At 47.5% G+C, this 25,512-nt stretch overlaps 2 protein-coding genes across 4 annotated transcripts in view; one reads left to right on the forward strand and one right to left on the reverse strand.

Moving 5' to 3' along the window:
• CPPED1 (calcineurin like phosphoesterase domain containing 1) overlaps positions 1 to 25,512 on the forward strand; it is a 234,398-nt gene that overhangs the window by 172,357 nt on the left and 36,529 nt on the right. The window lies entirely within an intron of this gene.
• The window catches only part of SNX29 (sorting nexin 29), a 552,967-nt gene continuing 542,677 nt past the window's right edge, over positions 15,223 to 25,512 (reverse strand). For 2 of the 3 annotated variants that reach the window (XM_030883986.2, XM_060284206.1), the window contains one exon: positions 15,223 to 21,111. In XM_030883986.2, the coding sequence (XP_030739846.2) occupies positions 20,982 to 21,111 (130 nt within the window). In that variant the 3' untranslated portion in view covers positions 15,223 to 20,981. The remainder of the gene's footprint in view (positions 21,112 to 25,512) is intronic. The other variant, XM_060284205.1, reaches the window with a different exon arrangement.

The following is a 25,512-nucleotide window of genomic DNA, read 5'->3' on the forward strand; positions in this document are numbered from 1 at the left end:
GCATCCTGTCTCCCAAGTGAAGAAAAGTTTACAAGGAGAGAATGATCAGATGCTGTAATGGTCAAGTCACATGAGAACCAAGATTTGACCATCGGGTTTCACCATGGGGAGGTCATTGGCAATCTTAACAGAGTCATTTGAGGTCAGAGGCCGAGAAATGCTAGATCAGAGGGGCTCAAGAGTGAGTGGGGGGCTTCCCTGGTGGTGCAGTGGTTAAGAATCCTCCTGCCAATGCAGGGGACACGGGTTCAATCCCTGGTCCGGGAAGATCCCACATGCTGCAGAGCAACTAAGCCCATGCGCCACAACTACTGAGCCTGTGCTCTAGAGCCCGTGAGCCACAACTACTGAGCCCACATGCCACAACTACTGAAGCCGGTGTGCCTAGAGCCCGTGCTCTGCAATGAGAAGCCCACGTACCACAACGAAGAGTAGCCCCTGCTTGCTGCAACTAGAGAAAGACTGCACACAGCAACGAAGACCCAATGCAGCCGAAAAGAAATAAATAAATAAAGAACTTGTTTAAAAAAAACAAAACAAAACCTGTTTCTAAAAAGAAAAAAAGAGTGAGTGGGAGGAGAGGAATGTGGAGAACGCATTGGAGAAGAGAGCAAGTCAGGATACGACAGGTTAGGTTATGCTGCAGTAACAAACATCCCCCAATGTCATTGTCTTCATACAAGTTTATTTCTTGTTCATAATATGTGTTCAGTAGAGGTCAGCAAGAGGGTGCTGGTCATTGGAGCTATCCTGTTGCCAAGGCCAGTAGAGGGTCTCTCTCAACACAAATTTGCACCATCACAGAGGGAAGGGAGGGGAATCATGCACCAACCATGCAAGCTTCTACCTGGAATAGACACGTATCACTTGCTTTCAAATTTCACAGGCCAAAGTAAGTCACACAGCTATGCCTAACATCAAAGAGTGTCCAGAAGGAGGGAACCAGGGATATCAATGAATAGCTCTAATGAATAACAGAAAACATAACCTCTATGTGAACTTTCTTGCAAATCACTTCATTTATTCAACAAATATTGAATAATATCCCACTATGCTGGGGAGTTACTCTAGGGGCTGAGATTGTAATGGTGAGCAAGGCTGAGCTTGTGGAGTAGGGGTGGACTAGTCACGTACAAGCAAATGGTAAGATAATTCAAAATAAAATAGAACATGGTGGGGGGTATGTGTGATGCTATTTTGCAACAGGATGGCCAGGGATGGCTGCTCTGAGAAGAAGACACATGACTTGAGAACATAGAATGAGAAAGATTCAGAGATGTGAGCATCAGACTAAGAGTCCAGGGTGAGGTGGGCATATCTGAGGTAGAGGAAGGAGGCCACAGGGCAGGTCATGCCAAGTCATAGGATCAGCGTGGTCAGTGGGACTCAGGGCCACAGTCAGGGATTGCATTTCAACCTAAGCCCACGGAGAGCTGTGAGTGAGTTTTAAACACAGGGATGACATCTGATTGTATTCTTAAAACATTATTTGATCCAGTGGAATAACTCAGCAATAAGAGACTAAATTATTGATATCCACAGAACCATGGATGCGTCTCCCAAAGATTATGCCAAGTAAAAGAAGCCGGATACAATGAGTACATACTATACGATTTGATTTATATGATGCCAAGTAACAGGCAAACTAATCTACGGTGATAGAAACCAGAAACTGGGTGCTTGGCGGGGTAGGGCGGGAATTAACTGGAAAGGGGCAGGAGAGAACTTCCTTTTTTTTTTAGACTTTAAAAAAAAATTAATGTATAGTTGATTTACAATGTTGTGTTAATTTCTGCTGTACAGCAAAGTGACTCAGTTATGCACATATGTACATTCTTTTTTATATTGTTTTCCATTATGGTTTATCCCAGGAGATTGGATATAGTTCCTTGTGCTGTACAGTAGGACCTTGTTGTTTATCCGTTGTATATATAATAGTTTGCAGCTACCAACCCCAAACTCCCAGTCCATCCCTTCCCCTCCCCACTCTCCCTTGACAACCACAAGTCTGTTCTCTGTCAGTGAGTCTGTTTCCGTTTCCTAGATAGGTTCATTTGTGCCATGTTTTAGATTCCACATGTAAGTGATATCATATGGTATTTGTCTTTCTCTTTCTGACTTATTTCACTTAGTATGATAATCTCTAGTTGCATCCATAGGAGAGAACTTTCTGGGAAGAAGGAAATACTCTATCTTATTAGGTGTAATATACATGTGATACACTAGTGTATATTACACACATGGCATATACATTTACATACCTACTTATATATAATTTGTATGTATTGTGTGTATATATATGTACGTGTATATGTGTGTATACATATGTACATACATATATACATATGCATGTGGGAATAGAACAGAGACCAGCTGGCAGGCTGCTGGGTCTCCAGGTGAGGGTGATGGTAACCTGGAGGGAGTGATGGCAGAAGCAGATAGATTTGGATAGTGTGTTACTTTCCTGTGACTGCTGTAACAAGTTACTACAAACTTTATGGCTTAAAATAACAGAAACTTATTTTCCAATAATCCTAGAGGCTACAAGTCCCAAATCAAGGTTCTGGCAGGGCCACGCTGCAGCTGAAGGCTCTAGGGAAGGGTCCTTTCCTGCGTCCTCCAGCTTCTGGTGGTGGCCATCCATCCTTGGTGTTCCCTGGCCTGTAGATGCACCACTCCAATCTCTTCATCCATCTTCACACAGGCTTTGTCTCTGTGTGTCTTCTCTTCTTTTTATAAGGACACTAGCCATTGGAGTTAGGATACCCGACTTCAGTAACCTCATCTTAATAACTAATTACATCTGTAAAGAGCCCATTTCCAAGTAAGGCCACATTCTGAGATTCAGGTAGACATGAATTTTGGGCGGACATGAAACAACCAGTATGAATAGAATTTGAAGGCAGAGTAGAAGGGACTTGCTGATGGATCGAATGTAGTGGGAAGAGGGTGACGGAAGAGAAGTCGTGTGATTCATGTTGCAGGTTGAACAGCCCGGGGAGAGGCGCCCTTCACCTACACAGGGGAAAGGAGGAGAGGCAAGTTTGGGGGAGGCCTCAGGAGTTCCATTTGGGGCATATTTAGTTGGAGATGCCCATTAGACATTCCCGTGGGACCTGAATGTAAACTGGGGTATTGTGAGTGTAGAGACAGTAAGCAATGGGTAACAACCTCAGAAAAGAAGAAGCCAGTACCCATTCTTGAGTCTTAATGCTGAGAGGTTTCAAAATGTAGAGACGGAAGTCCCAGCAGCATTTGTGAATCTTCAAACAGACACAGACACAGAAATGCAAGTTACTGTAATAACAATAAGAAGGTGGGCTTTAAGACATTGTAGTTGTACTGCAGAGATAAGTCAGAATTATTGTCCACGTGTTCATGTAACTTGACAAAACAACCCACTCAAATTCACCTAATTCGTTTCAAGTGGGACAGGGAAACACTTCTGTTTTGTAAAGAATGAAAAAGCTCTTACAATATTCAGCATCAGAAAATTGTCAGCCTCTGGGTGATCCAGGTTTTGCATTCCTCTTCCTAGTCAGTGTTAGGGAACCACAAAAAAATTTTCAAGAGACCTGCTCTCTGGCAGACACAGGATCCCCCAGCACAGAATACAGGGAGCCCCATCCTTGGAGAAAGTCTATGGAGTGCCCCTCGGGGATGAGGGTAGACTGATGTCTCATGGTCCCAGTGATGTGTTTGGGGCCCACATGCACCCCGTCCCTAGTTCAGGGTTCATGGCCACCTGGGTGGGGTGTTTAAAGATGGGTGAACCTGAGAAGACCAACACATCATCCCCATTCGCAGAGCATCTGCTTGGGGGCCTGGCATGAGCTGGGATGCAGTGATCGATAAGGCTTAAGTCCGAGCCTTTACTCTCTGGGCTATTACAGTTAGGGCCAAGGTCCAATCAGCATCTTGGCTGGCTTTTCAGAGAAGTCTCATAGATGAAGGTAGATAATTGTTCCTTGTAACCAGGAGATACGGAGAAGAGTCCTAAAAGTGAGTGATCATTCACTTCACTATTCATTGACTGAACAAGTATCTACTGAGTGTCTACTGCGTTCCAGCAACGGGGGTGCAATGGTGCATAAAACCAACATGGTCCATTCCCTCTAGAGCAGGGGCAGCTGCTATCATAAGTAAGCAAACTCACAAATAAATGTTTAAGTATTGATATATACTACACAGTTTATGAGAGACGGGAAATAATGGTAGACCAGGAAGTCAGGAAAGGCTTCTCCGGGGAAATGATGTTCAAGTTGGACCCAAAGAATGAGTGAGCCAGGCAGAAAAGGCAGGAAGAGCAATCCAGGTGGGGGGGGGCCAGCATGTGCAAAGGGACCGGGGTAGGTGAGGGCTTAGCACGCTTGAGCCATGGGACAATCAAGAAGGTGGATGGAGAGGAGTAGAAGGGATGAGGGGAGGTGGGGAGAGGATGAGGCACAGAGAGGATTCGTGGGACTATCCTTACGTCTCCAGATGCAAACACAACCTTCGGAGACTCCAGGCCTGGGTTTCAGTCCTGCCCTCGGCTCTCACCAGTGGGGTGACCTGTGGCCCATTGTCTTGGAACATTTGCCCTTGTGGGAGGAGCCATGAGTGCCCTTCTACCCAGATGCCTGCCTCCCCACTGGTTTGGGAAGGCTGTGAAGTCCCCAGTACAGATATTCCTAGACTCGGCAGCAAGGCCATTTAATCTCCCTGGGCCTCGGTTTGCTCATCTGTGAGATGGGGGCAGTAACAGCGCCTGCCTTATAAGGTTGGGGTGAGGAGTGATGAGATATTTATGTGAAGGACTCCATTCAGGGCCCAGAATCTCGCAGTCATTCAGTAGCTGTTTGCGCCTAATACTTCTTTGCCTGTCACCGCTGCTGTGACCTCTGCTGCCCAGGTCCTCCAGGGTGGACCCCAGACTGGGGGAAGGGGCATTGCCTGGGAGCCCGTTAGAAACGCACGTTCTCGAGCCTCAGCCAGCCGTCCGGCAGCAGCAGTTCTGGGGGTGGCCCAGCGGCTGGGTTTTAACATCTGTGTGATGGCAATGTACCATCAAATGTGAGACCCACTAGGATACTGAGGGCGGGGAGTGTCGGAGCATCACTCCCAGGGAACCAGGAGCTGAGGGCCAGACGCTGGCAGCACTGAAGAGCCCACAAAGCCACAAAAAGTAACAGTAGGTAAATAAAATGTGGTTTATCCATACAATGAAATACTATTCAGACATAAAAGGGAATGAAGTACTGACACACGCCACAATAGAGATGAACCTTGAAAGCATCACGCTTAGTGCAAGAAGCCCGTCGTGGACTGGAGTGGCCAGGATCCGGCCCCCCGGGGCTGTCGGCCTCGGGTGGTCCCGTTCTCATCACGAAAGGTGCCCCGTCCCCCAGAGTGATGGGGACGATGTGGACGTCCCTGAGGCAGAAGGTGGCCTCTCTGAACCTCAGCCCCAGCCAGTGTCCCAGGTGACAGCTTGTCAGGCCACCCCGGGGGGTGTGCAAATTAAAAAACCTGCGCACGCAGGACCTCTACTGGATCCATCACTTAGCTGTTTCCCGGAAAACTGATTACATAAAGACAAGGAACACGACATGATAAATACTGTGCCTAGGAAACAGCAAGAGAAAGGAAACAGAGCAGGGGACACGGCAGGGGGACAGGTGATGCAGAAGCCAGAACGGTCACAGAATAGCGGTGTGAAATGAGAGGAAATTATTATTATTATTATTTTTTCTGGAAAAGACACATCGAGGTGGATCTGCTCATTTCCACACGCCCACAATCCTCGGGGAGGGAGTCCAGGCAAAGGAGAGGCTTGGGCACAGCAGCCCCTCCCCCACAAGCATATTGTGCTTCTGTTTAAGTTGGCCTTCAGTGCTGTGCGGCCTTGGGCACGTTGCCATACCTCTCTGGGCCTGTTTCCTCCATGGGATGCTGTAATGGGGCTACCCAGTCTCCACAGCAAGGGGGGGTGAGGACCATTTATTGAGCACCTGCTGTACGCTCATGCTCTGTAACTGTCCTCTCTCTGGATTCTCCCATCCACCCTGTGAGGTGAACAAGATTGTTCCCACCTGACAGGTAGACTGAGGCTGCAGAGGGGTGAGCATCTGCCTGCGTCTCAATCCCTGTCCTTCCAGGATCTTTGTTGAGCTTCTTCAGAGTGTTTGGGTTTGCAAAGCGCTTCCCTTCCCCACGGGGTAGAATGGGGATGATCTGTTATCTCCACCTCGTGGGATTGTGAGGATTTTAAATAAGTTAAGGTGGCGGATGTGGAGATGTGCTAGTGCACTTGCTTTACAAAACGTTCTTGCTCCTGAAACGTGCCAGGGGCGTCTTGGCAGAGCAGTGGGGTCAGAGCAGAGAAAATGAGAAACAAGTGTACACCCGGCAGGACTTCCCTGGTGGCACAGTGGTTAAGAACCCGCCTGCCGATGCAGGGGACACGGGTTTGACCCCTGGTCCAGAAATATCCCACATGCTGCGGAGCAACTAAGCCCGTGCACCACAACTACTGAGCCTGTGCTCTAGAGCCTTCACAACTACTGAGCCCATGTGCCACAACTACTGAAGCCCACGTGCCTAGAGCCCACGCTCTGCAACAAGAGAAGCCACCACAATGAGAAGCCCGCACACAGCAATGAAGACCCAACGCAGCCAAAAAAAAAAAAAAAAAAAAAAAAAAAAAAAATGTACACCCAGCATGTGCAGCCCGGGGGAAGATACACGATCAACAGGTAACGATAAATGAATGTGAGACGCTGAACAGCATCTGTGTTGGCGGATGCTGGGGATGTCTGAGCGGGGCTGGTGCTCTAAGGGCTTTGTGTGTTTTACACACTTAATACACTGACCCATAAGGAAGGTGTGCTGTTATCCTCATTTCACAGATGGGGACACTTAGGCCCAGAGAGGGCAAGAGAGGCGCCCACGGTCACACAGGAGGTGGCAGAGCTGGCATGCAGGTCACTGCCTTGCAGGGGTCAATGCTTTTTCATCAGAGGTGCTCAAGGGCTTTCTTCACTCACCTAGCGTTTCTGGGTCTGAGCATCATGTTTATGTAAGTTTGAGGAACCAGTAAGTGCCGGCCGTGTCATCAAAGAGGGAAATCCCAGGGGCCCTTTATGGCAGGCGGGCTTCTCAGAGGAGCCGGCCCTGCCTCTCTCTCCTTTCCTCAATGCTTTCGGCCCTGGTTCGTGCCCATCTCCCTTCCCTGCGGACTGTTAGGATAGAGGCAGCCACTGCAAACAAGCCAACATAGCGATAACTCAAGTCGCGCGTAGTTTTTGGTTTCCCAGTGCACATAAAAGTCCTGTGTACACTGTACTGTAGTTTATTGTGTGCAGTACCATTATGTCTAAAAAACAATGTACATGCCTTAATTAAAAAATACTTTATTGCTAAAAAATGCTGTCATCTGACAATGCAGGGATATCACAAACCTTCAATTTTTTTTAAAAAAAGTAATTATCTGTGAGGTGCACTAAAACAAAGTATGCCTGGATTTTAGAAGTCATCTGTTGCAACCCCCAGCTTGAGTAGTAATTCTCTAGCAGCCGCTTGAGAGTGATCCACTCACTTCTATTTGATCACAAAGTTTACCTCTTTCAAGGAGTCTTTATACAGCCCATGAAAAATGTTCCTGTTATAAGTTTTTCCATTATATTGACTTAAAGTCTTCAAACTTCGAAGTCCAAATTAGTGACAGAGACCCACGGTAGCATAGGATAGAAAACACCACACATTAGTGAACTTTCATTCAACTTTTCTTTCATTATTCTTTTAATGCCCTTTAGTGAAAAGAGCTAACGCTTGGGTGTGAACAGATTTGGGTTTGAATCCCCAGCCGTATACACTTGGGCAAGCTAATCACTCCTCTGGGCTTTAATCATCTCTTCTATGAAATCAGGATAATTATTTATTTTAATTGTGAAAAAGTACACACAACATAACATTTACTGTCTTAACCATTTTTAAGTATACAGTTTGGTGGCATTAAGTACATTCATATGGTTGTACAACCGTCACCCCTATCTGTCTCCATTCTGCAAAACTAAAACCCTGTACCCATTAAACAATAGTCCTCAACCCCTCTTCCCATCCCCTGGCAACCACCATTGTATTCTGTCCCTATACTTACTATAGTAAGTACCACGTGTAAGTGGAATTAGACAGTATTTGTCCTCTTGTGTCTGGCTTATTTCACTTAGCGTAATGTCTTCATGGTTCATCCACGTTGTAGGTTGTCAGAATTTCCTTCCTTTTTAAGGCTGAGTACTATCCATCGTATGTATATACTACATTTTCTTAACCATTCTGTCAATGGACGCTTGGGTTGCTTCTGTGTTTCAGCTACCCTAAGTAATGCTGCTGTGTACGTGGGTGTACAAATATCTCTTCAAGACCCTGCTTTTAATTCTTTTGGATATATATCCAGAAGTGGAATTGTTGAAGCACATGGTAATTCTATGTTTAATTTTTTAAGGAACCACCACACTGTTTTTATAGCAGCTGCACCATTTGACATTCCCACCAACAAGGTGCAAAGTTTCCAGTTTCTCTACATCCTCACTAAACACTTGTTATTTTCTGTTCGCTTTTGTAAAAATGGTAGCCATCCAGGGGTTTCCCTGGTGGCACAGTGGTTAGGAATCCGCCTGCCAATGCAGGAGACACGGGTTTGAGCCCTGCTCCAGGAAGATCCCACAAGCCGTGGAGCAACTAAGCCCGTGCGCCACAACTACTGAGCCTACGCTCTATAGCCTGCGAACCACAACTACTGAACCCATGTGCCACAACTACTGAAGCTCACACACCTAGAGCCCATGCTCTGCAACAAGAGAAGCCACCGTATTGAGAAGCCTACGCACCTCAACAAAGAGTAGCCCCCACTTGCTGCAACTAGAGAAAGCCTGCGTGCAGCAACAAAGACCCAACACAGCCAAAAATAAATAAATTAAATAAATTAAGAATCTGCTTGCCAGTGCAGGGGACATGGGTTTGAGCCCTGGTCCAGGAAGATCCCACATGCCACAGAGCAACTAAGCCCATGCGCCACAACTACTGAGCCTGTGCTCTAGAGCCTGCAAGCCACAACTACTGAGCCCGCGTGCTACAACTACTGAAGCCCATGCACCTAGAGCCTGAGCTCCGCAACAAGAGAAGCCACTGCAATGAGAAGCCCGCACACCACAACGAAGCGTAGCCCCCGCTTGCTGCAACTAGAGAAAGCCTGCATGCAGCAATGAAGACCCAATGCAACCAAAAAAAATAAAATTTAAAAATTAAAAAAAAATTAAAAACATAAAATAAAATGGTAGCCATCCAAATGCATATGAGGTGTTATCTCATTACAGTTTTGATTTGCATTTCTGTAATGATTACCGGTGTTGAGCATCTTTTCATGTGCTTTTGGTCACATGCTCTTTGTATATCTTAGGATAACTGTCTATTCAAGTCCTTTGACCATTTTCGAATTGGGTTTTTTTTGTTGTTGTTGTTGAGTTTTGAGTTCTCTACATATTCTGGGTATTAATCCCTTATCACAAATTTGATTTGCCAGTATTTTCTTCCATCCTCTGAGCTGCTTTTTTACTCTGTTGATATTGTCTTATGATGTCCAAAATTTTTAAAATTTTTGATAAGTTGAATCTATTTTTTCTTTTGTTGCTTGTGCCTTTGGTGTCATATTCAAGAAATCACTGTCAAATCCAGTGCTGTGAAGACTTCCCCCTGTGTTTTCTTCTAAGAGTTTTATACATTTATTTAGGTCTTTGATCCCTTTTGAGATAATTTTAGTATATGGTGTTATGTAAGGCCCCAACTTCCTTTTCTACATGGACAACCAGTTTTCCTATTTGTTAAAAGACTGTCCTTTTCCCATCAAATGGTCTTGATACCCTTATCAATGAATCATTTGGCCATATATGCAAGGGCTTATTTATGGGTTCTCTATTCTATTCTATTTGTCTGTATGTCTTTCTTCATGCCACTACCACACTGTTTTTTTTTTTTTTAAGACTTTTTTTTGATGTGGACCATTTTTAAAGTCTTTATTGAATTTGTTACAATAGTGCTTCTGTTTTATGTTTTGGCCCTTTGGCTGTGAACATGTGGGATCCTAGCTCCCCAACCAAGGGTTGAACCTGCACCCCCCACGTTGGAAGGCAAAGTTTTAACCACTGGATCACCAGGAAAGTCCAACTGCCACACTGTTTTGATGACCGTAGCTTTGTTAAAAGTTTTGAAATCAAGAAATATGAGTCTTCCAGACTTGTTCTTCCTTTTCAAGATTGTTTTAGCTATTTTGGGTCCCCTGAGCTTCCATATGAATTTTAAAATGGATTTTTTCTATTTCTGAAAAAAAAAAAAAAGATGATTGGGATTTTGATAGGAATTGCATTCATCAGTCAATCACTTTGGGTAGTGACATCTTAACAATATTAAATCTTCTAATCCATGAAGATTACACATGGTATGTGTTTCCATTTATTTATGTCTTATCTAATTTCTTTCAGCAATGTTTTATAGTTTATTGTACAAGTCTTTTACCTCTTTGGTTAATACCTAAGTATTCTTTTTGATGCTATTGTGAGTTGAACTGTTTTCATAATTTTCCTTTCAGTTTATTCATTGTTAATGTACAGAAATGCAACTGATCTTTGTGTGCTGACTTTGTACCCTGCTACTTTGCTGAAATTGTTTATTATCTCTAACAGTTGTGGGGTTTTTGTTTGTTTTGTTTTGCAGAATCTTTAAGGTTTTCTATATATAAGATCCTATCATCTATGAATAGAGAGGATTTTACTTCTTCCTTTTCAATTTGCATGCTTTTTATTTCTTGCCTAATTGCTCTGGTTAGAACTTCCAGTACTATGTTTGAATAGAATTGGCAAAAGTGGACACCCTCATCTTGTTCCTGTTCTTAGAGGAAATGTTTTCAGTCTTTCACTGCTGAATATATGTGGTGTTTGCTGTGTTTTTTTTTTAATATATGGTTTTTATTATGTTGAGGTATGTTCCTTCTATTCCTAGTTTGTTGAGTGTTTTTGTTATGTAAGGGTGTTGAATTTTGTCAAATGCCTTTTCTGCATCTATTGAGATGATCAAGTGGGTTTTTCCCCCTTTCATTCTGTTCACGTGGCATATTAATCAATTTTCACATGCTGAACCATCTTTGGTCATGGTGTATAATATTTTTAATATGCTGTTGAATTCTTTGTTAGTGTTTTGTTGAGGATTTTTGCATCGGTGTTCACCAGGGATATTGTTTGTAGTTTTATTTTGTAGTTGTTTTGTCTGCCTTTGTATCAGGGTAATACTGCCCTCATAGAATGAGTGAGAAGTCCCACTTCTTCAATTTTTTGGAAAAGTTTGAGGATTGGTATTAGTTCTTTAAATGTTTGGCAGAATTCACCAGTGAAGTCATCAGGTCCAGAACTTTCCTTTCTACGGAGATTGATTACTAATTCAACCTTCTTACTAGTTATACATAAGTTTATTCAGATTTTCTATTTCTTTGATCCAGTCTTGGTAGGTTTTGTGTTTCTAGAAATTTGTCCGTTTCATCTAGGTTATCCAACTTGTTGGCATAAAATTGTTCGTGGTACTCATAATCCTTTTATTTCTGTAGAATCAGTAGTAATGTCCCCATTTTCATTTCTGATTTTAGTAAATCGAAACTTCTTCTTTTTTCGTTGGTCCATCTAGCTAAAGTTTTTCAATTTTGTTGATACATTTCAACAACTTTCATTAATTTTCTCTGTTGCTTTTCCACTCTCTGTTTTATTTCTGCTCTAATTTTTATTATTTCTTCCTTCCGTTAACTTTGAGTTTAGTTTGTTCTTTTTCTAGTTCCTGAAGTTGTAAGATTACAGTGCTGATTTAGGTCTTTCCAGTTTTTTAATATAGGCATTTATAGCTATAAATTTCTCCTTTGGCATTGCTTTTGCTGCATCCCATAGGTTTTGGTATGTCGTGTTTTCATTTTCATTTGTCTTGAAGTATTTTCTAATTTCCCTTGTGATTTCTTTGATCCATTGGTTGTTTGTACTGTTTTTCACAAATCTGTGATTTTTCCATTTTCCTTCTGTTATTGATTTCTAACTTTATCCCATCAGGTTGGAGAGGACACTTTGTATGAAATCTATCTTTTAGAATCTGTTGAGACTTGTGGCCTAACATATGGTCTGTCCTGGAAAATGTCCCATGTGCACTTCAGAAGCATGTATATGCTGCAACTATTGGGTAGAGTGCTCTGTGTATGTCTGTTAGATTTAGTTGGTTTATTGTGTTAAATCCTCTGTTTCCTTACTTATCTTCTGTCTGGTCGTTCTGTCCATTATTGAGAGTGGGTTATCGAGGTCACCAGCTATAATTGTAGAACTGTCTGTTTCTCTGTTCAATTCTGTAAGTTTTTGCTTTCTATTTTTTGATTATTATTAGGTACATAAATGTTTATAACTGTTATATCTTCTTCCTGTTTTGAAACTTTCATTAGAATCTATTTTGTCTGATATCGTATAGCCACTCCTCTTTTGGTTACTACTTGCATGGAATATCTTTTTCCATACTTTCACTTTAAATCTATTTGTGGTTTTAGATCTAAAGTGAATCTCTTTTAGATAAAATATAGTTGGATCATGTGTTTTTATTCATTCTGCTAATCTTTGTCTTGGTTGGAAAGTTTAATCCATTTAAATTTAATTACTGATAAGGAGGGACTTATTCTGTCATTGCTATTCATTTTCTATATGCCTTCTAGCTTTTTTGTCCCTTATTCCATGCATTGCTGTCTCTGGTGTTTAGTTTTTCGCATGAACTGTTCCTTTCCATCTCCTTCTGTGTATATTCTATAGCTGTTTTCTTTGTGATTACCATGAGGATTACATTTAACAACCTAAAGTTACTTTGAATAATGATTTGAATTTACATCAGCTTAACTTTAGTAACAAAAAAATTCCTGCTCCTTTACAGCTCCATCCCCACCCCTTTATACATCTTTGTACATTGTGTGCTCCCAAACATAAATAATTTTTTTAAATGCATTAGTCTCTTAAATTATGAAGAAAACAAAATGTGGAGTTACAAACCAAAGTTACAAGTAATACCGGCTTTTAGACTAGCTTGTCAGTTGGGCTTGACTAGGGCTGGGTTTTTGCCAAGCAAGTGTGAAAGAGGGGCAGGGGACTCACGGATGTCCCCAAAGGGAGCGATGATCGTCATGGCCCACAGAACCAGCGCTGGGTTGGGGTGCTTTGGCAAGAGTATGTGAGGAGGACAGGTTTTTAAAAATGACAGATTGCAGGCCTGAAAAATTTGAACAGTTGTTGCTGTGAGGGCACTAGAGCAAAGTGCTGGGGGGACAGAGTGGATCAGAGCAGAGAATCTGACGTCAAGATTACAGAGGTGGTGCAGTGATGGACGCCGCGTTGGTCTAGAAGAGCTGTAAGTGGCACAGAGGAATAGCCTCTGGAGAGGAAGCAGCTCAGAGAAGCGAGATGCGGGGTGTGGCCGGAGGGGATGGAGGGGCCCCTGATGAGTGAGGCGTTGATCATCAGTGAGTGAGAAGCAGCTCGGAGGTCAATATACAAGTCCAAGCGTAGGCATAGAGAGTGCTACAGGTGAATGGCATGAGCGTCAAAGGAATTGATGTTTTTAAGGAGGCAAAGTGGTTTGAAGCAGGGAAATTGAGAATTGGGAATATGGATTGAGGGAGAATAAAACAGCTTCCTTGGGGGAGCTCGAGTGAATAGGGCCCTTGGGAGATAGCCGTGCTTGGAGATGGCTGGGAAGCTGGGAGGAGACGTTGAGGATTATCGGGGAGTTTGTTCCGTACTGGGAGCGAGGGAGGGGAGACCAGAACAGATTAGAGTGTGGCCAAGACAGTCCAGGCTGTGGGCACGGTGGAAACAGTCCTCTGTTTGTTTTTTTTTTTAACATCTTTATTGGGGTCCTCTGTTTCTTTTCTACCTTGAGGCTGGGGGACCTCGGGCCAGCACTCAACCTGTGTGTAGTTTTCTCATATGTTCAAATACAGGATACACTGGGTTGGCATAGGGTTAAGTAACCTGGAGGCTGTAGGGCACAGGACGCAGTGCGATCCATGAATGTGCCCTCAAAGTCCAGAGTTGGTCCCACCCCTTCTCCTGTTTCATCAGCCCTGGAGTGCCCTTTCCACAGCACTGGGCTCAGCAGTCTGCAGTGCACCCTTCGTGGGGCCCTGAGCAGAATCGCCCCAGGATTTGCGGGTATGACTTTTATGTACTGACCTTATGCCTAGGCTCTTATCATCCTGGTTAAAAAGGTTAAGTACCTTGCTATAGGGTATGGATTTTTAAGCCAATGTAAATTTGGGGTAGGGAGCAGGGGACAGTGCAGTATTTCTTTCTCATCCTTTAGGTCACAGCTTACATGTCACACCTGCCACGAGAACCCCTTGGTCTAGCCTCATGGTTCTCAAGGGGGGACCATTCCTCACTCCGGGGACGTGTGGTCGAACCTGGACACATTTCTGGTTGTCAGCACGGAAAGGGTTCTAGGGGCATTTGGTGTTAGCGGCCAGGGCTGCTGACCATCTTACAGTGACAGGACAGTTCCCCTGACACAGAATTGTCCAGCCCCAAATGTCAGCAGTGCCGAGGGTGAGAAAGCCTGGCCTGGACTGTTCACAGGAGATCCTTTCTCCAAGCCCTGCTTATTCCTTCATGGTACTTACTGTGGTCTGTAATTATCCGGACGGCTGACTTTAAGAAGTGTGTGTGTGTACAGACAGACAGGTGGATGGAGAGATAGATAGGAAGAAATATACATAGAACTGTCCATCTGCCTTACTTGGAATGTGAGTCCAAAATGGCAGGGGTCTTTTCTGTCTTGGTCACTGCTGCATGCCCAGTGCCTCGCATGATGGTATACAGTAGGTGCCCAATAACTGTTTCTGAGTGAATGAATAGGAGGGGCTTTTGTTCTTCTGTAGAGAATTTTGATTCTACATCTGCAATGAATACAGACCTGCCTAATAACTCAAAATAGGATTTTGCTCCACTTCAAATACAAGTGATGTTCGTCCAATCAGATCCTGTTGTTCAGGATAACATGTGCGATGGTGAAGGACCTTTCTGGAAGTTTTTATAACATGTATATTGGAAGTTCACCTAATCCCCAACTGCTGAAAAAAGAATGGACACAAAGAATCAGACCATAAACCGAGTATCTAATTTAGAAAATGTCACTGTTTTAATGTTGTCAGTTGTAAAGAGGTGTGTCTTAACCAGACTGTAACAAAATTACCACAGCTTATTCCAAAAGAAAATTTTAATACAAGAGATTTTAGAAAATTAAACACATTTGCTTAAAAATTCTATTGTGTAAACCTTAACAGAACAGGGTAGTTAAGATAATACTATGTGTTTCAGAGCGAATCTGCGGGCTTCTAGGCCTCACATCCAGACACTAGACTCTAGATTTGTCGCCTTGTTCCCTGCGACAGACGGCTCACTGGGACCCGATCGTGGGTGACTCCGGCTGGGTCACCATGGCACGTGTAGTCAAAAGACTCCCTCCTCCAAGAAGTCAGCATCTGATGAGTTAAGCAAAGTGTTCTACCAAATGGTGATGCCAGGGATGGTGCCACTAAGGCTGCAGAGGCAGAGACATTCTTTCTAGGATGAATCCTAGATAATAAAAAATCCACCACCCCCTCACTCCTGGCTATGCCTGTTCTCCAGCTCATCTCTGGAGGGGCTAGCAACTCTGGGTACAAACGTGTGATCCCCCATTTTGTAACCTTCCATGTCCTCAGTCCCAGTTTTTGCAAGGGCGTCCCCGTGTATGGTCTCAGGTGATGGTGGAAAGAATTGTCGGAGGTGCATGGCTTCTTCCCTTGCAGTTCATGAAAGCAAGAGGCAGACCTGATGGGATTCGAGGGCAGGCGGGGAGCCTGGGCGGGTCAGCTAGTGGTTTTCAGTGACGATGGCAAAACATTTATGTGCCAGTAAGAACTGAATCCCTGGACCTCGAAACACTCATGGGTCCAGCTTGTCCTTAGAGTGGGGTTGCTCATCCCTGCTATAGCCTCAACCATCTTTTAGAGAAACCAGATTTTTTTTTCCACTTCTCTTCCTAAACTGATTGGGTAGATAAGGAAACCCATTTAATGCGGTTATTAGGATTCAGAGATGAAAGTAAGGGCTCCTTAACAGACTTGAGAACTACCCATCCAGGCAACGGGCATGGCGGAAGGGAAGGTCAGAAATCCCGTCACGAACTGGGCAGGGGCGTTTCAGTCACAGTGGGATGAGCCGACAGCTGCTCTGCTCAGAGCACGGAGATCGGCAAGGCTCCACCCTCACTTCTATCGATCCAGTAGCCGAAGTTTTATTTTGGAAACGTAATCAAGACCACGTGTTAGGGAAACATGAAAAATGAATTTTTTGGCATGGGAATGTTAGATAAAATATACAGTGCTACAGTTGTGCAAAATTAGCACAGAAGCCAATCTGAACAGCAAACATTTAATGTTAGCTTTAATGAAACAATACACAATATTGTGAAAAATGATCGTTGCAAAAGGCCTTGCTCGTGAGCAGATGCCTGCGTGCCAGGAGCGCCCAGCCTGGGGGAAGGTCCAGTGTGGGTGGCAGTGTCCCGAGGGAAACACCGAGACAGGGTCAAGATAGTTATTGCCTTTGGGGTTGAAGCTCGAGCAGGGCGTGCTCCTTCTAGGGTGCCTCTTAGCCGATCTGAGGCTCCCAGGCAGGGTCCTCTCTGCAGGTCCTGGGGGATGCCCACGCAGCTTGAGCCTGAGAATCCAGCCTGTTCTTTACTGTCAGTGACACGCCAGGCGAGGTGCCCCCTTTGGGGGAGAGCACCTCCCATGAATGGGCGCTGGTACCAACTTGCCAGGCTGAGGGATGAAGGAAGGATGCCAGGCGTGACCGGTTAGGGGAGGTCTGCCGGGGCCCGAGGTCAGGGCCTGGCCTCCAGGTGAGGGGGCCGGCTGGTGGCACCCCCTGTGAGGGTGAGCAGGTGGTGTGGGGGGGCCAAGGCCTGAAACCCTGTGACCTGGTCCTCCAGTGGGCAAACTGTGTCCTGAGGAAACAGGAGAAAAAGAGGAGGGAAGGCCACCGGCTCGCCCGGGCCGCAGAGCCCTAGTTCAGGGTGTTAGGAGTGCTTCGGAGCAACTGGGCTGGCGGGTGGGTCTTCATTCCTGTTTCCTGATTCTGAGCCCAGAACCTGGGGATTAATTCTTGGGCCTCCGGTGCCTGCTGCCTCTGGGCAGTAGCTGCATCTGTGTTATCAGTCCCACGGACAGACTTAAACAGCTCTGATTGCCTCTGTTGTTTTAAAGGCACAGCACAGCCCGTAAAATCCAGCGGTTATCAAAGAACACATCTCAGTAGGCCCCATGCTGTGTGACCAGACCTTGTCCACAAACAAACACTGGTCCGCGTCCCTCCGCCTCACCCTTCAAGCCCTTGCCAGATCTCACAAGGTGGTACTGTCTCTACAACTCAATCAGGTGATGCCTTTTGTAGCCAGGAAGCCCCTGGATGGGCCTGGTGTTAAAGGCGACCACCGTGGGGTTTAACAGCCTTTTCCAGGAAAGCCGCCGCCTCGCCCAGGGCCTGACTGTGGAGAGAGGCTGGGCTGTTTCAAGCCAGGATTCCAGACCAGCTGCAGCAGGAGCTGGGAAAGCTTGCTTCTGGGCGAGGTTTCCACCAGCCTCGGACCGCCCTTCTGGGAGCTTTGGTTTTCTCTATTAAGGAGAGATGTCTCTACCCAGCCCTGCTTTTCCTGGGTCTCCTTTATCTGGGGGAAAAGGAGGGAGCAAACAAGATGGCAGAGATGGACCCGGTTGATGCTGTGGCCCGTTCTGGCTGAAGCCGCCCCTGAGCAGACAGCCTGGCTTTGCAGAGGGGACCTGGAGGGGCCTCTCCCTCCCTGTACAGGTGGGGTACCAGAGGGTCAAGGCCGTCTTGAGAGAGGGGCCCTTCAGTTCCTTTCAGAATGGGGGGGTGGCTTCCTCTCTCAGACGCCGACTTTGGAGGCTCCAAACAATCTTCTAATTTGATCAAGGAGAGAGAAGCAACGCCAACTGCTCCTTTCTGAAGGGCTGTCTTTCCCCCCGATGGGTCCCAGGGCATTTCCCACCCTCTGAACTGGAGGTGGATTGATGGGCAGATGATGACACATCCTCAGGGGCTGGCATTTGTCCCAGACCTCCGCCTGGACCTCGGTGTTTTATTCCTTCTCTAGGAGCTGGGGAGTCTGCCCCTTCTAAGTCCATCCCGCCACCCTCGAGAGCAGGGCAGGAGTATTTTGAGCAGCTGGATGGACTAATCACTGCAGAACATTCCATGTGATTCCAAAGTTAAGGCTTTGAGGAGGTGCTGTAATGTGCATGTCACATGCATGTCTGAGCTGAAATCAAAGCAATTGAAGATCAGGGTTTCTGCAGGATCACGAAAACGGAGGTACAGAGAGCAAGCAGCCTGGAGGGTCCCCGTGGGGACCCTCCTGGAGGGTCCTGGGGGACCCTCCCCCAGGAACATGCTTTTTACAATCCACATTTTGGGAGAACAGGGCAAGTTTTCCATGAATAATTAAGCTTTAAAAAATGGGGAGGCAGGGCTTCCCTGGTGGCGCAGTGGTTGAGAGTCCGCCTGCCGATGCAGGGGACATGGGTTCGTGCCCCGGTCCCGGGAAGATCCCACATGCCGCGGAGCGGCTAGGCCTGTGAGCCATGGCCGCTGAGCCTGTGTGTCCAGAGCCTGTGCTCCGCAGCGGGAGAGGCTACAACAGTGAGAGGTCCGCGTACAGAAAAAAAAAAACAACTGGGGAGGCAGAGTTTCTCCTTTTTAAATACGGGCTGCGAGTGCATTTGTATCTCCCAGCTCAGCATCTGTCCGCCGTAGCTATGGATGCCTTTTTTTTTTTTTTTTTTTGGCTCTTTTCTTTTAAACTCCGTGCACAGAATGTCAAAGCTGGCTCCTGGTGGGGTGGCTGGAGAAGGCGAGACCAGACTCGCACTCAGGTGTGTTTCGGGTCAGGCGCCAGAAAAGGCTGGCTGATCGGAACCCTTGGCCCTGGGGGGTGTCGGGGCAGCGGTTCCATTCTGGGTCTAGTACAACCGGAGAGGAGACACCTTGGGAACAGATCCGGCTGTGCAGCCTGTCAGCTGGCGTCCAACTGACTGCTGTGGAGGGATCCAAATGCGGGGGGCTGGGGTCTGGGGTCTGGGGCAGCTGGAGCTTCCAGACAGTCCTGGAGGATCTGGTCGAGGAGGGCTCTGTGTTGAAGGCAGCACTGTGGGACTCGGGATTCCAACAAAGTGCACGTGCAGTGGCTCCGTCGGCACACACGCGGAAGAGGGAAACCACGTTGCCTTTCTAGGACACAGGGTCCCTCGGGTCCTCTGACCCCCACGAGCTGACAGCAGGGCCCCCAGACACTCCCCACTCCATCTGCGGAGAACAGCCGGCTTGTTTCGCTCACCTGGACCTGGCTCACCTGGCAGAATGTTCCCTCAGAAGTCACGCGGGCCTCCTCCGAGTCTCTGGAGGGCTGTGCGTAGATGATCTCAGCTCTGCTTAACGGCTCTGATGAGTTTCCTTTTGGCTGATGGGAGGAACACGCAACACAAAGCTTCCAGGTCATTCCTTCCTGAGTTTTCCGCTATCTAGGAAACCCTCAGTGACTGCCCACGCCGCCCACCCAGCTGTAGGCTGGCGAGTGGTCAGCCCTCTACCGACCACCTTCCACACATGCATACCGGCTATTGGCCCCAGAAAACGCCTCTCTTTGTATCAGCAGCTGAGGATGGCTCTTGCCCAGGGTGGGAGAGAGTCCCATGATTCTGGGTGTTAAAGCTGGCTAAATGGCTCTGGTCCCATGGGGCGAGCTGCCAGGGGGGCCCCCGCTCTGAATGGGAGGGGCAGAGGGATTGGTCTTGGGCACACAGGGCCCTGCTCCCGCTGAGAACAGGCTGGCTGACAGAGGCTGTGTTGCACACCCTCGTCTTTAGGGGATGATCATGATCTGTGCAGAGTGGACACTTGTGTCCAAGTTCACAGAGAGCCACGCTGAGCGCCTGGGAGCCCCGGGGCCAGGTCTGAAAGCCCGAGGTCCACCGAACCTTCTGGAATGCTTCCCGGAGCTGAGTCTCTAACAAACAGCCTGAGGGCTCTCCTCTAGGCTTTCGAGGCCAAGGCCACCGACTCCTGGATAGCCCAGAGCTCTCCAATACAGGTCACTGGGTTGCTGCTGCTGGCTGGCCTGACCAGGTGCACATGGGCCTAGGGGGCCTCAGGTTTCCTAAAGGGGCTGGTCCTTCCAGAACCAACCATAAGGAGGTAGGGAAGTTCTCCAAGAACCACAGTTCCACATCCCTCTAATGGCTCCTTCACACGAAGGTCACGGGACTGTCTCCCTGGAGCGCGGTGGCAAGAACTAGGGTGTCTACTGACCACTGGTGGGGAGTGCATAGTAAGGAACTAGCCTCCATCCAAACCCTTCACGTCCATAGGTTGTAGCAGGCAAACATTAAACAGGGGAAAAAACCCCAAACCAGTCATTCGAATTCCCACATGGGCAAGAGTTAAGAGGGGGTTTCTCAATGAACCTTCTGACCAACTGAGACATCAGACTCGTGCATCTCAACCAGGGGGCTCCGAGCCCGATCCAGCGCCCACCCTCCTGCTGGCCCCTGAGCTGGAGGGAGGGGAACGGCTGGCCCTCACGGCCCAGGGCAGGGCCCGGGGAGAGCAGGGCCCACATGTCTGCGTCTGTCCAGCGAGGAGCTGCCCTGCTCTCACACGGCCCAGTTTAATCAGGGTGTCACGGGACCGGCGGGGAAGGTGTGCTCTCTGGGGTTCACCGGGGGGACAGGGTTGTCCCTCCGAGGTGGAAGGGGCCAGCTGCCGTGGCCTGGGTGGAGGCAGCTGGCGCAGCACGTAGGGCCCGAGTCTGGGTGGCCATCGAGGTCAGAGGTCGCCGCTCTGGGGCTCCACGTTGCGCGTCTCCCTGGGGTGACCTCGGGACAGCTTGGGGAAGCGGGAAGCCACTTTGGGCCGGCTGTTCTTGGTCAGCGGTTCTCCGGGAGGGGTGACGTCACTGTAAGACAGAGCGGGGAGAATCGGGTTAAGTCAGGGTTCCAAGTGCAAATAGCTACAAGCAGGGCAGCAGGGGCTGGGGTGGGGTGGACGGTGGGAGTGGCCTCCGGGGCATGGCGGCTGCCTGGCTGGGTGGCAAGAGCGGCGTGGAGAAATGGGGAGGGGCGTCCACGTTGTCGTGTAAACTTCCTGTCCGTCAACAGCGCCCAGCACAGCTCTGGGGCCACAGCTCTGGACCCGCTTTTAAGTCAACGAAAGACGGTTCTGGCCCCGGCTGTCTTCTGTCTTCATTGATCTTCCAGCAAAGGCACATTTCAAAGTCCAAGAAAGAAAATGCTTGGGAGAACACTGCATTTAAAGTCATAAAAGATGCACAAACACAGGAGAGGGAATTATGTCCGCCAAGGTCCAATTGTAAGGGCGTTTACGACAGCAGTAGGTAAAAGAGCCAAAAATACGGAACAACTTGTGCGTCCAATGCAAGCATCACTGATACTGGATACACTGGTGAAAAAACACCTATAACCGCGAGACAGCAGCAGCCAGTAGCACAGGGGCACGGGAGTGCGTTTATGAGCCCGTGAGGACGTGTGATTCCAACACAGGTTAAAGCACAGTAGGGAGGCTGTAACCCCGCCGTGTACAGAACACACCTGCAGGGTACGTTTGTTTACTCCATGAATCCTGGCGCACCCATGTGGGCCGAGCACTGCGCAAGGTACCGCGGATAAATGGTGAACAAAACGGGTTCTCCCAGGACCCGTGGAGCTCATAGTCCGAAGGAGGGTTAAAAACATCACACGTTCAAAGACTTAGGTTACAAATGCCACCAGAGCCTCCCTGAGCAGGGAGCCTGGGGCATGGCAGGAAGTGACCGAGAGTGGGCGTAGGGGGCCAGCCTGGGTGAAGCTTGGGGCCAGGAGGCTCTGGGCACCTGGAGCACGGGGGGAGGCAGGGAGGGAGCAGCTGGAGGGTGAAGGGCATCTGCTGGAGGGCTCTCGGTGGCGGGGGCTCCACGATCTGGCTGTACTTGTAAGTAAGTCCCGATGCCAAGGCCGCTGCTCCAGGCACGTGCAGAAGCCTGGGTTGGGGCTGTGAGTGCAGAGGTGGTGGACTCTGTCTTACTTCCCACGGCTGCTGTAACACATTACCACACACTCGGTGGTTTAAAACAACATGCTGTGCTGTCTTACACTTCTGGAGGCCAGAAGTCCCAAATGGTCTTATGAGGCTACATTCAAGGTGTACCTCCTGGAAGCTCTAAGGGAGAATCCTTCCTGGCCCTTCCCAGCCCCTGCAGGCCACCTGCTTGCCTCGGCTCGTGGCCCCTGCCTCCATCTTCAAAGCCAACAGGGCAGTATCTTCAACTCTCTTTCCCTCTGACCCTCCTGCCTCCTTCTTATAAAGACCTTTGTGATCACACTGGACCCACCTGGATATCTCCCCTCTGCCCCAATCCTTAAATCTACTGAGTCCCCTTTGCCATGTAAGGGGACACATTTATAGGTTCCAGGGGTTAGGGTGCAGAATTTGGGGGGGGTGTCATTTTGTCTACCACAGACTGAAATTTGAATAGAAAGTAGAATCAACACGACTTGGTAATGGAATAATAACTGCCTCTAAATGGTGAGATCACAGCTGACAGAAAATATAAAAGAGAAATAAGAGAAAACGCTGATTATATCTCACTGATACAAAATGCTTTTGAAAAACAAAGATTAAAGGTTGTTCGCACATCCCGACTGTCTCTGTGGCATCAGGCTCTGTGCCAAGGGCTTTCCGGGCGCAAGTCCTAGAGGACTCTGCAAGGGAAGACACAGCCCAGCTAGAGCTGAGCCCTGAGGCTCAGGGAGGACACAGCCACCAGCTAGTAAGTGGCAGATCCAGGATCACCACCAGCTGTCTCCAGGCCCAGTCCAGACAAGCAAAGGAATGGATCATATCCAAAGAGGAATGGTCCCCGCAGGGGTCCCTGAAATGGCCACTTCACGCCTTTTCAGGGACCCAGACACTGTGCTCAGTGAGATGTCCCTCATTTCCCATCTCAGTAAGGTAATAAAGTGAAAAATCCTTTCACTTCACTTTACCGCCTTCTCCCATGGGAGCCAGGGTGTGCTTATCTTCTGTACATGGAGGAAAGAGAAGCATCTGACCTTGTCCTCTGGGTACATCCTTCAGAACGACACTGGCCATGGGCCCAAAGCCGCCACGGCCCTCTCTTCTTCCCAAACACATTACCAAAAGCCTCTCTATCCCCGAACACCGCTTAGAGGATGGGCAGACGACGCTGGAAGGAATCTTTGCCCCCCTGTGAGGGGCTGTTGATTACAAGTGTGCAGGTGGGCTCAGGTGTAAAGGTCACTGTAAACCGCTGGCCTCCCCTCACACTGTCCGGGGTCAGGGGTCCAGCCAGTTGCCCCTGTGCCCGTGGCTGCTGTCATCACTGGGCATGATGTGTGAGGCCAGGAGGCCCTCTGCCCACAGTGACCAGAGCCCGTGGTCCCCAGAGCTGGCTCCTGGGAGGGCCCGGGAGAGGCGGGAGGCTGGCTGGCACGAGGGGACAGTTACGAGACAGCGGGGCCAGGATCCTGGCATTTTATTTCGTTTCACCAAAGGCACCTGTGTGGGTAGCAGCGCAGCGGGTGAGGGCGGGGCCTCTGAGCCAGGACACCCTCGGGTCCCCCGCCAACGGGCTCTGCTCGCTGCCCTTGAGCCTCGTGCCCTGGGCTGCCTGCCACACGGGGATGATGATCGCTCGACCCTCACAGCGCTGTGGCAACGGCGGGAGAGTTCACCCCACGTGGAGCCACTAACCAGCTGCGTTTCCTTAGGCAAGTGTCTTGCTGGCTTTGAGCCAAGGCTTCTAGGGTAGAATAAGTATCCAAAAGAACAGAAATCAGGATCTGGAAGAAATCTCTCTGCACCCCCATGTTCACCGCAGCACTCTTCACAACAGGGGAGATGTGCAAATAACCTAATCTCTGTGAATGGATAAAAAATGTGGTCCATCCATACAATGGAATATTCAAGCCTTTAAAAAAAAAGGAAATTCTGACATATGTGAAAACATGGATGAATGCTGAGGACACTACGCTAGGTGAAATAAGCCAGTTACAAGGACAGCTACTGTATGATTCCACTTACATGAGGCATCTGAAAGAGTCAAACTTGGAGAACCAAAGCCTGGAATGGTGGTTAGTAGAGGCAGGGGGAGGGGCAAGCAGGGAGTTACTAACTGACAGGCATAATGTTGCAGTTGAGTAAGATGAATAAGTTCTAAACTCAAAATGGATTAAGGACCTAAATGTAAGACTGGATACTATAAAACTCCTAGAGGAAAACATAGGCAGAACAGTCTTTGACATAAATCACAGCAATATCTTTTGGGATCCATCTCCTAGAATAATCAAAATAAAAACAAACAACTGGGACCTAATTAAACTTCAAAGCTTTCGCACAGCAAAGGAAACCATAAACAAAATGAAAAGACAACCCACAGAATGGGAGAAAATATCTACAAATGAAGCAACCAACAAAGGATTAATCTCCAAAATTTACAAACAGCTAGCTCATGCAACTCTGTCAAAAAACAAAAACCCAATCAAAAAATGGGCAGAAGACCTAAACAGACATTTCTCCAAAGAAGATATACAGATGGCCAAAAAGCACATGAAAAGAGGCTCAGCAATGCTAATGATTAGAGAAATGCAATTCAAAACTACAATGAGGTATCACCTCGCACTGGTCAGAACGGCCATCACCAAACAGCCTACAAACGATAAATGCTGGAGACCCTCCTACACTGTTGGTGGGAATGTAAACTGGTACAACCACAATGGAGGACAGTATGGATGTTCCTTAAAAAACTAAAAACAGAACTACCATATGATCCAGCAATCCCACTCCTGGGCATATATCCAGAGAAACCCATAATTCAAAAAGACACATGCACCCCAATGTTCACTGCAGCACTATTTACAATAGCCAGGACATGGAAGCAAACTAAGTGTCCATCGACAGAGGAATGTTTAAAGAAGATGTGGTATATATACACAATAGAATATTAGGCATAAAAAAGAACGAAATAATGCCATTTGCAGCAACATGGATGGACCTAGAGATTATCATACTAAGTGAAGTAAGACAGAGAAAGACAAATACCATATGATATCACTTATATGTGGAATCTAAAAGCAATGATACAAATGAACTTATTTACAACAGAAACAGACTCACAGACTTGGAAAACAAACTGGTTACCAAAGGGGAAATGTTGGGGGGAGGGATAAATTAGGAGGTTGGGATTAGCAGATACACACTACTACTGGATTGGCCAAAAGGTTCCTTCGGTTTTTTTTCCGTAAGCTGGCTCTAGTAGCACTTAGTTGTCTTTAACTTCATT

The sequence above is a fragment of the Globicephala melas genome, chromosome 15, assembly GCF_963455315.2.
Source record: "Globicephala melas chromosome 15, mGloMel1.2, whole genome shotgun sequence".
Taxonomy (NCBI): Eukaryota; Metazoa; Chordata; class Mammalia; order Artiodactyla; family Delphinidae; genus Globicephala; species Globicephala melas.